General features: G+C 30.9%; 1 protein-coding gene across 2 annotated transcripts in view; it reads left to right on the forward strand.

Annotated features, from left to right (window-relative positions):
- The first annotated feature begins 311 nt into the window (after positions 1-311).
- The window catches only part of Pkcdelta (Protein kinase C delta), a 54,036-nt gene continuing 42,017 nt past the window's right edge, over positions 312-12,330 (forward strand). For both annotated transcript variants that reach the window (XM_088199843.1, XM_088199844.1), the window contains exon 1: positions 312-689. In XM_088199843.1, the coding sequence (XP_088055969.1) occupies positions 591-689 (99 nt within the window). In that variant the 5' untranslated portion in view covers positions 312-590. The remainder of the gene's footprint in view (positions 690-12,330) is intronic.

Genomic DNA, 12,330 nt, shown 5'->3' on the forward strand with positions numbered 1-12,330 from the left:
TAAGTCTGATCGAATATTAACATATACAATAGAATCGAATTTCCTATATATTGGCTTCACAACAAATCAGTGTTATTGGTTGGCTTAATTGATTCGTAGAATTTTGACTTCCACAGGAAGTCATCAAAATCTGAAAAAAAAGCTCACATACATCCGCCTCTGGAAGCGAGCGTCCAGAGTTTCCCTCTCCCATGATCAGCTCTCGGGAAAGCGCTAGCTTATTTTTAGTCGGCGTCGACCGCGACGCCTGTCGGCGGCCTGGCGAATCTCCGCTAAAAATACAGACTGACTGAAAATGCTATCCGAGTAATGACAACCGCTCGAGAGTCCCTCGCGGAGAGCGCTCCGGTCCGCGTGCGTTCGCCAAACACCAACTGACAAGCGCCACCGCCCACCCGTACACCCGAAAAAAGGGATCCGCCGAAAGGGGCTCCTCCGCTCCGTATTTATAGCTAAAACCGATACACACAACCGGTACGGACTTTCAGTGACACTACTTGTTAGCAAGCGTGTGCCAATTTACTAACAAAAGGCCCCAGGGCGGCCCATGAGAGTGCGAGATGAGCGATGGAGCCGATGTCTGAGCCGAGATGATGTTCACCAGGGGCCACGGCAGGCGGGCGGCGCCCCCGCCGGCCCCCAGGAGGGCCTCCAGGCCGCCTCCGCCGCCCCCCGAACAGAACGATGCGGTAACATGTACATTTTTCGTCGTTGGATAGATGGTCAATGCATGTTATCATAACAACACACATAAATGGACCAATTGAAGCGATGAGAATATTAAGGGCCAACTCCAAAATATGTCATTATTATTTCACAATACATCTAAGAGTAACACAGTAAAGAATCTATTTCAAAATAAATCCCAAAGACTTATAAAATAATATATAATCTACAACACGAAACGCGCAATCTCCCATACTCCCACATCCCAATAACTCGACCTTACAAGCTGGCGATTTAGTTAATCCTTAATATTCTCAACGCATTAATTGCTAAGCAGGCTTCCCGTTGCTCGCTCTCTCATGTTTTCTGGCATTGTTTAAGCATGCATAAGAATTCAACCGTATCACAAGTTCAGTTCAAGGTGAGCAATGGAAATCATGCGAATAAAATTTATAAAGTATGTAGTAAATGCAAAAAAACAGTAAACAGAAGCATATATTGTGACGTCTTAAATCAATAACACACATCATATATTTAATTGTTCTTTATACATATGTGCAGAAATGTCGAGCATATATTTGATCAGACAATAAATAAAATCAGATAAATTTTACATTTTAAAGTCCCATCAAAAGCAAATTTTTCCCATAAGAATGTGTCATATATAAAACTCATACAAATAAAAACAATTAATCAGAGTCCAACATTTGATTGTTTATGATTCTGTCCATGGCGTCAATGAATATCATCTCGATTGTTTCATATGAAGTCTATTTTTTTCTGAAAGGATGCAAGTCTGGTATTTTGAATCCTCTTCGGTTTATTTTTTATTTAATTTTGTGATCCTCCCGTTTTCCAGAGTTGTGGAAATGCTGCAAGGTCACCCCGATTCATAAAAATGGTGACAAGTTGATAATTACATGCCATTATCTTTGCTTTCAACACCTGCAAAATTATTTGAAATTATATTACATTAATACATTTTTATGCTTCTCGAGTTATATGCACAGATTTTGAAAAGGCGTTCGATAAAGTTAATCACGATTAACTCGTGAAAAAGTTATCTAATTTTGGGTTTTCTGAACGTCTCATAAACCTATTCTCAAATTACTTGACCAAGTTCTTCAAGTATAAAAACTAATTTTTAGAACGATATAAGACCTCTATTGGAATCCCTCAAGGATCCATCTTGGGTCCATTGCTGTTTCTATTGTTCATTATTGACATAGACACAGCAATAAATCGTTCATTTTTTATTATATGCGGAAGACTTGACTTTATTATAAGCGGACGGCTTGCTATAACCAATTACCTTTTAGTGTAAAGAAATATTATACAATTTTATTTTCAAGGTCGTCGATGCTGGCGGAATATTCCTATCATCTCAACGGATATATTCTAACCTGGTATTCTTTTACTAAGGATCTAGGTGCAATTTTCGAAAAACATTGAAAATTCAGCTTGCACTTTGCAGAAACGTAAAGGAATACTATAGTATTGCGCACTCTTTATGATGCTCTAGTATGCAGCACACTTGAAGCTGGCTCTTTTAAGTGGATTTCAGGCGTAATGAGTCAATATAATGAATTGAGGCTAGAAAAAGTACTGCATAAATTCCTATAATATTTATATTTGAAATTATACTGTTTCTCAGTGCTTTCATTTTGTGAACGCTGGGATATGTTTCGTTGTCAACTCGTAGAAGTGTTGATATAATTAAACACTTTTGGAAATTGCTCAAAGGCATAGTAGATAACCCTACGGTGCTCGAGAAGCTCCAAATGTGGGCTCCGGAAGGTGGTTATAGTTCTCGGTCGCGTCCACTGTTCTTGACTGTGAAATCTAGGACTGGAGCACTTGCCAACTCTTCTCTGGCAAAGGCCGTCCGTCTGCTTAATACTGTGCATCGAGATATTGACATTTTCTTGCGCACATATGAGGATTTGGTTTAGTTAGTAAGGGACAATGCACACCTGTTGAGGTGATTTGTGTCTGTCATCCTATTATGTAATTAGTGAATTATGTAAAATCAAGCTCGATCGTCCATAATGACATATATTGATTGTAAACTAAAACAATAGATTAAAATTAATAAAATAAATGCCACTGATTTACAGATTTTGATTTCAGTCTGGCTTCTCACTACTTACTCAATAGTTATTGATTGTGTTATTGTTTTATAAATATATTAGTGTTTCAATACTTTTGATTTGATAATATACTAAAACATATTTTTAATTGAACTATCATAATAATGCTATTATATACCGGAATATTGAAGAAGGTGAATTAGTCCATATAAATATTATATATTTGTGACTAAGTGTAACACATTTGGGTATTATTTTGCTAATAAAAATTGCCCCAAACACGTACTAGAAGAAAACAAATAACATATGTTTATGTATAGTACAAATATTCCGACAAGTTATATTCATACGTGAGATTTAGGCAAGCTAAAACCCTATCTGAAATGATCGAACTGAGTTATAATTATAAAAATCACAAATTCGTATGTCAGAGACACGATATAAATTAAAAAATATTGGGGCTCATGTGGGATTCGAACTTTCAGATGTTAATCAATGACTTACATCACCGATGCTGGTTTCCACCATATTTCAAATCAGCGCAAAACTTCACGTATAGTTTACATCCGCTATTTATATCTGTGGTAAAAAATGATAAAAAAATCTATAGCACAAACTAACTTAACCATATTTATGAAAAAAACTAGACCTCATATATCAAAACTATATCAGTGTATGATTTTACAAATAAATCAAGCCTTTTTATCATTCTTGCAAAAATGTGTTGATAAATGCATTTAAAAAATATTATTATAGTTGACTGAAAAGTAAATACACATATCTGATATTGATTCTATACGTAACATCTTTTCCTACTACTTGAAATCAGTGAATTAAGTACAATAGTTCTTAGTTTCTTTGCAATAATTTTGTTTATTTCATCTATGATTATTTTTTTTATTATTACTTACAGTTATAAAATGTTGAATTTTATTAGAATAGATAAATAATCTTCACATAAATGTGAAGTTAGCCGTAAGTGAACTTCAAAGCCTATCCGATTTATAAAAATAAATTCAATTGTTTTTATTTTTTATTTAGTATTAACGGCTTATGATATAAAATTTTTGCCATGTTGTGTATTTCTAACTATTTAAATACTGTCAGAAAAGTTTCATAATTCGTACTAAATAGAGTGACACCTCTGAGATACAGGCATCTAAACCAGGTAATTCAATAAGCTTGAAGCTAAAAACCAATAATTCATAATATTTATGTTTTTATATGATACATGTATACGCTTTTTTAACCTCGATTTTATTTTTGAATGCTTGACCCATAATCTCAAATGGAAAAATACATTAATCTTAATCGAATGTATAAATAAACCAATATGATATACCACAAAATATTTTATCGTGATATTAAAGGAAAAGAGTGATGTTTATGCATATGTTCTTTAAAATAATAAACGCGTATTTAAACGGCATTCTCTTTGATCGGGCAAATGTTAATAGTTGAATTCGTCATTAAATTATACGTGTGTTTATTTTTTTTTTGATATAGATTTAAGCTTTAAAACATGCAAAACTAAAACAAATATGAAATACATAGAAATGCATTTATAAACAAGCGACTTTTCGTTTTGAGATACCAATAGCATTTCGGAAATATTCTTGAAAACATTTCTCTAAATATTTTCTATTTTAGAATATCTAAATGGGTTTTATACAATTTGGTTTTAATTAAACTGAAAAATATGCGTATGACATCTAAGAAAAGAAAATGAATTAATAAATTAAACAATTGTTAAAATATTTATCAAGGAAGAATTCAGATCAATGCTATGTCTATATAGTTACTCTTATTTGATTTGATCTGTTTTTTATTTAGTATTCTCCTATTTTCATGTTTATTTATATTAACTAAAAATTGCTCATCTTATTAATTTTGTCTAATGAAATTTCGGTTCATACTGAAACTTTTTTCAGTGATGGTAATTGTTGGTAGCATTGTTAAAAACACTTCTTTACCTAGCTTTAGTCCGTTTCATATTTTAACCTTTACGGCAATTCATCTAATTTTTTGCCTGATTTAATTCCATATGATTTGTTATAAAACCATTATGTATTTTTATACTTGACAAGTTCTAAAGCAACTTCAGGTAAATGTTTTGTTTTATAGGATATAATAGGGTATTATTTTATCATAATAAATATTTGTTAGTACTATAGTTTTTACTTGATCAAATTTTCTTTAAGATCCTACTTCATTTATATTTATAAATGAACTTAATTGCTTTGCAAAAAGTTGAAATCTTTGACACCTTCTGCTTCTTTCCGTGTTTTTGTTATTTATCCCGTCATATTTAAGTATAAATTTAACAAGAGTTGTTTAATTTATGCAAATTTTGAACAGATAATTAAAATATATTTTGATTCAAGATTGCTGCGCAATGTCTACCTTTTTTCACTTACTCTTGCACAGCTTAAAAATATTACAAAATAAAACCCTAAATAAATAGTTACCACTGGCAATTTAAAATATTTTTTTATAATATTTGATTGTAATATAATGCTTAATCTAAATATCTGTGAAATGCTCCCTTTAACATTTTAAAGAACAAGGACAATTTTTCATTTCCTTCTATCTACTTTCCAAATTCTACTTTTGATTAACCAATATAAATCATATATTGAATAATGTTAGTTAATAACCATAACTATTTAGTATTATATGGCTTTCTAGAAAATTACTTCAAGCATGTTTTGAAGTGATTTAGATTTATGAAGGCTACACGATTTTCTGAAATGCTATAAAATAGGTTGTTGTTAAATATGTTTTATAACTGAAAAAAATTCTCGACTAGTTCATTTTTATTGTTATATTTTTTTAATACTTACATATTTTTTGTACTTACTGTACAAAAAACAATCTATTAAATTGTTAAAAAAATTCGCTATAATTTTTAATAATGACATTTTCAATCAAAAATATTTAAAAAATGTGATAATAGAAAAATAAAGTTCCGCAAAAATAAGGATAATATAAATTCACAACAATCCAAATTATATTTTAAAGGAAAATACAAAACACTAATTGATTATTAATACTAAGGAAGAGAAAAATAAGAATACAAACTGTAAGCACTTTTCTCACTACTTTTCTAAAACGAATTAACTTATAGATAGTCTTATTTTAGTCATTTTAGGTCTTTGTAGCATTAAGTACATTAAGCACTTCATAAGATGTTAGCAATAAAAAAGTATTTTTTTAACCAAATAGATATATTGTAACATAAATTGTTAGAATAAGTTGAAAAGCGTGTTTTTCATATATTAACAATTAATTTTGATCTTTGTTTTATCAAACAAATGTATAAAACGTACTATTTTTTATCAAAATAAGTTCATAAATATGACTTTTAGAATCAATATCATATGTACGAAAAAATGTAGAATTAAATAGTCATTTTATAGTGCTTGCTATGACGCCACTAGTTGTTATTATGATTATATTATATTTTGGTTTTAACAAAAAAGGTTCAGTTATATAATATTTAATTTGATTATTAGCTTTACAGTTTAACAGATACATTTTACAGAATAAATTTATGTAAAAATAGTATTATTTAGCAGCGTTTTATAATTTTTCATTAAATTTATTACCTCTTAAAAATAATAATAAAAAATATAATTAATTTTAACTATAAAACACAATTTTTATCTAACTCAAAGGTAATTCTGATATTAAAATAAATCTATTGCACATTAAACGATTCGTATGCAAATAAAGACGGAACTAACAGAATATTTAAATTAAAAATATAGATGTGTAGTAAGATTAACTGTTATATATCTTATGAATTCTTACCTAGGAAACATTTTGCGATTGACTTATTTATTCCTCTATATACAATATTAACAAAATATAAAAACTAGTGGTATAGTCAATGACTGATACCCGAAAAATCTGGGTTCGAGTTGCATATGAAACATTGTGTTTTACAATTTCTATCGTGTCTGAAAGTGATTATTATATAATTATATTTCCAATTGATCATCACAGATTAGGTTTTTCTTTTTTTTGATAATCTCACGGATGAATATCGTAATGAATAACCAAATCGAGCTAGGTTTAAGTATTAGCTATAAAAGTATATAATAATGAGCTACTTTATATACTACAAAAAAACATTGACCTCGAATAATTTTGTAAGATTTCAACATCCTAGTCTCGTGCCTGCTGTTCTTTTTCTGCACCCAACGCGCGCAGAATTCCCAATATTTTCCCAATAACAGACCTGGATACTTTACATTTTTCGATCGTTTAATGTACAATAAAACGCTTTTTTAATTTAATTTGTTAAATGACAGTGACAACGAATTCCTTCCACTTTTCTTTACCACATAGTCATTTATTCTTGCTTTAAATTCACGATACTATATTTCCTGTACAATATTTGTAACCATAAACAATTTAGTAATGAATTTCAGCAAAATTTTATCATATTGCACGGAAAAAACGGTCCATCAAACATTTTTACTAGCAATGTATTTTTTTTTACTAACAATGTTTACTTTCCGAATAAACCTCGAGCGTAGAGAAACATTTTCATAAGAGATTTTTTATGTAACTTGCTTGAGATGAAATTCAATTTAGAGGCCGTGATCTAAAATCATAGTTTCGATCGAATATCAAGTTGTTTATTTCTGTATTGATATTATTTTATTTCAGGCAGTAAACGAGCATCCATCGTTTTCACTACTCTTTTCGCACATCGTTCCTAACTACGCAGAGGCAGAAATACTTGCACCGAACGTCTAAATTCGTACGAAACACTCCTTTTCCACAATACCCGCGGATAAACCAGCTCGTGGGCAAACTCATGCCAGAGGTATGTGACCTTGGGTCGATTGTCTTCCTTTTCCGAGCGTCTGGATATTGTTTTTCTACGTTTTCGGCTGTGTTTACATTGGGAAGTCGAATGGGTGCCAGTTTCGCATACGGGTGATTGACCTTTTTATTGATTGAGCACATAAATAATGCATTTGAAATCGTTCAGCTTCAAGATGATTCTTAAGCGGAATTCTCTGAATACCAGAATACTATACAATTGAAAATATCATAGATCTGGTCTTATTGTTAAACAAGTTTTTGCACCGACTTCACTTGTATTTTCGCTAGTAACGCACTCGTTACATAAGAGAAATATCCACGAAGTCAAATAATATAAAATTAAAGTTGCTCATTATTATTAACTAAATCAATGTGTTTTAAAGGGCTCTCACAACCAAATTCTAAAAAGTCTAATAAAAGCTGTTATTCGTGCGCTTAGTAAAATAAGCGTGCTGTAACTGGCATTATTTCTTGAATCAATTTTAGAGATTAACACAAGTATCGCTTGTTAAGACGCCATTTATTGATTTATGGAAGTTCTAACGTTTTTTTAATACGGAAAAAAACTTTTTAATTAGGCAAATCAAATTTGAGTTGTATCTTTATTGGTAATGATTCTTTTTTATGTTTTGTTTATATTTTTATAACTAAGTTGATATAACAACACATTCCCTGAAACCCACGCCGACGCTAATTATATATATATATATATATATACATATATATTTTTGTTCAGTAAAAGAACTGCCCTTACTCCCACGTGTGTTTCTAGCGTTTTTCGTTAGACTATTATTAAAATTTTCATTCACGACTAGTCGCGAGAAATAACATTAAATAATATTAAAATAACGCTTTGGCGTAAAGTAGAAATTCTAAGCGAACGCTATTCATCTTTCATTCTTTCGACAACATTTGTTTCGTAATAGTTACAAAGTGATTTACAAGTGATTTCTGCAAAGAAAAATAAAATAAAGATGTCCAAATAAAAACGTTTCATTTCCGTTGAAGCTCGAGAAAATGGCAGTTTGAATCACTCGCTTGTAAAAATGAAAGAAAATATAATGCTTGTATTATTTGAGAAAATTTTTGCCGAATTTAAATCGGAATTTCATTTTTATATAAATAATTAACGTTTATATATATTCTATTAATAAATCGTATGCAATAGCGCAATATTCCATAAATAACTAGTAAAAGTTAATGTGAGGATGTGGAGATTTGTTCACAGATTTTCCAACATTTGTTCAAAGAGTATTGCATAACTTTCCTTTTACCGTTGAAATCTTACGGTATGCAATGAGTTAAGAAGTAATCAAAAATGTTTTAATAGATAGTAATTAAATGTCACATTTTCTTAATGCGAAAGCTTACTATAGATATAAGCTTCCGCTTGAGCTTTACACATTTGTCTGAATTATAATCACGCCTCAATAAAACAATATCATAGTAAGAAAACATACTGCTCTTTCTGATGTAGCAAGTATCTGTGTCGTTTTTTAAAGTGTAGTGTCTATATAGTTCTGATCTGGTTTATACAAAAGCTGTATAATACAAGACTAACCGCTACATGTGATGAATCTAAACTTGGATTGAATGAAACGAACGGCACGAAAACATTTACGGTAGCGATAAAAACAATAAAAAACCCAAAGATGAAAAGAAGACATTAAAGTTTTCAGAAATTAAAAACGCCGTTTGTCCCGAAAAGATATTCGAAGAATGCAATTTTACGACGGCAAGTAATAATGCTCAGATGCCAAAATGACGCATAAATATATTCATAACAACATTCACTCGGAGCAAGTAGCGCATAATGTACATATATAATGCGAATAATCATAACATAAAATAGCCCTTTGGCATATTTCTGTATACAATAGTCATCATAGCGATCCATGAACATATTTTTTCTTGCTAATCTTTATAATACATATAATCGATTCAAGGTACAAATTCTCTAGTGGTTTAGTAGTGCTCTAAATTAAGTACAAAACCTTTGGTTGTGAGTGATAAAGTAAAGTGCTAATAGAAATACCTCGCTAGTCTTAATACAATTAAAATTACTTTCTAGCAATAAAGATTTTAAAAGACGCGAAGAATCATTAAATAACTCTTAAATGTAAGCAAATTGAAGACGAGAATCATAGTATTTGGCAGGAACAATCTATTGTAGAAGACAAATAAATTGTTTTCCGGATGTTGTAAATGGGTTCGTCTAGCTTGGATCAACTCCATGTGATTCAGAAATAAAAATACAGGATAGTTAAGAGTACAACGGCAAATATCGGATATTGAAAAGATCTGAGAATCCATAATCTGTATTTTTCCGCGTTTTTTTTTTGAGTCGGGATATGAGTAAATAAAAAAGGAAGACTTAATAGAGTTAAATAAATACATCTCAATCACATAAATCTGTTTTTAGAAAAAATATGTCGAATCAGTTAACAATTTTCTACGCACTGACAAAACTGACAAAAAATAATGAGTATTATAGGAACACATTTGTCAATACGTGTAATACTGATATTGACTGTTTTTCTCTCTCTATAATACCGGTAATAATGCAATCCCAAATTTGGAGAAGAACATGGAACTGGAGGTGAATGAGGACGATATTCAAGAGTTAGTGGAGGAACATGACCAGGAGCTGACCAACCAAAAATGAATAGATCACGAGGCTATAGAGGAACAGATAGAGGCTGAGAATCCCCTCACTATAAATGATATTAGGAATATCTATAAATTTTGGAAAATAGTGCAAAATTTCGTGGTAAAGCACCACGCGAGTAATGCTGTAGCAGTGCGAGCGATGAATCAATTTAATGACAATACAATGTCACATTTTCTACAAATCTTCAAAAGTATGCAAACGCTTTAAGTGATTTTTTTAAGTGAGTGATTCATATATAAATTCAATTATTTTATAATAAATTTAAATCATAAAAAATACGTGTATTTGGTATTAATCATTTTTGGGTTTTGGAACGAATAAACTCAAGTTTCCATTATTTATTATGTGGAATTTGCTTTCATACACGAGTAATTGTAAATACGAGCACATTTCTGAAACGAATTATGCTCGTAAATTGAGGTCTCACTGTATATATAACCAAGTACCTAGCTACACAAAATTGTTTTATTAATCACCAGTGTTACAAATACCACGTATGTACTTTGTACAATACATACCATTAATATTATTCGATAAAAATATCGTTTAAAACATTTAAAAAATATTTTACAGTATATTGAAAAATTGCATTATAATATATATAAAAATTTGATCAAAGCTTTTAATTTAAGCTAGCAAGTTAAAGGCGTAATCTCTTGTGATATATGCTCTCGTATATAAACGTACATTATGTCTGGACGACGAGACAAGAGAGAGATTTTAAATTGGGTAGAAATTATTGCTGAGCCCAGTGCCAATTATTCTGAAGTGGCGATGAAAGAAGTTGATGTGCGAATAATGTAAGTTTATAATGACCGATGTCCATCGTCGCGTTTTCCCGTTGCCTTTGAACGCAAAACGAATTGCTAAGCTTCACGGATCAAACCCAATCTTATAAAATGAAAATGAATGCGTTTCCTCAGGATTGAAATACTAGGAAATGTTTATATTGAATCCATTCACATTTGGTTCATAGTTGACATAGTTGGTTCACGCGCTTCCAACTCTTACGTTGCGAACCCCGTCGATTGTGTCACTGTTGTTATTTAATTACAGTTGGCATTGTCTATCACAACAATAATTATATTATATCATCGCAGATATGATAAAAGAATGCGACACAGGGATGCATTAAAAAAGCATAAGCAAAGAATAAATTAAAATAATACAATATGATGTTATTTCACGCAATAGTTAATAATGTTGTATTCGATTGTATAAATTAGTTATTACTTATATGTAAACGTGGTTAAACCATTGTTTCAGTGAAATTTATGGTGGCGGATTGCCAGCGTTTTGCTCTGAAGGACGAGTACGGGGTAGTACTCATCCTTCAGGCGTCGACGTAAAGGTACGTTCTTAGCACGATGGTTACAAGCTTGTGGATCTCGTTCTTGAGTCAATCGTATCTTAATATTGTCCATTTCTCTCCGTTGATGAATCTCTGTTGCTTGCTTGTCTCTGGAATATTTATATATGTAATCTATCATATTTCAAATGTGATCGGCAACGACAAGACTCATTTTATATTTGTTCAAACTATAACTACTTGGGCCAGAATTAATAGTGTTTTGAATACATACAGAAATGCACCCCGGTGTGGTAGCATTCCCTTTATTCTAGCTTGTTTGCGTTACTTCTGCGTAAATAATCGCGTCTGGTTACTATTGTGTTATGTTCAAGCATTGTCTCTTTTTAGCCTAAATATAAAAATGTTCATAGCCGTTACCAAGCGTTCACACTGTACAGCAAAAGAACAATTTTGTTGCTTTAAAAATATTTTTTTTTATAAGCTATTCATAATACAAAATTATAATATTTTTTTGTGGGAGTAGTCTGTCAATACGAGCAATTAAGCGAGCCCTAAAAAGCCAGGGCCAGAAAACGTTATGAGCCGAATTGAATTACAATTCCAACAGTATCAAATTCTGCATTGTTTAATGAGGCATTTTCTCAACTTTAACTCTTTTTTTCACACCCCTTCATTATTTTACGTGAAACTGGTTGTAAATTATTGCTTTAAATATAGTTTAAAATATCATCGGGATTACAAATTGACCTAAA

Source organism: Plectrocnemia conspersa, unplaced genomic scaffold, assembly GCF_051122295.1.
Source record: "Plectrocnemia conspersa isolate PC_06_02 unplaced genomic scaffold, ASM5112229v1 ptg000012l, whole genome shotgun sequence".
Taxonomy (NCBI): Eukaryota; Metazoa; Arthropoda; class Insecta; order Trichoptera; family Polycentropodidae; genus Plectrocnemia; species Plectrocnemia conspersa.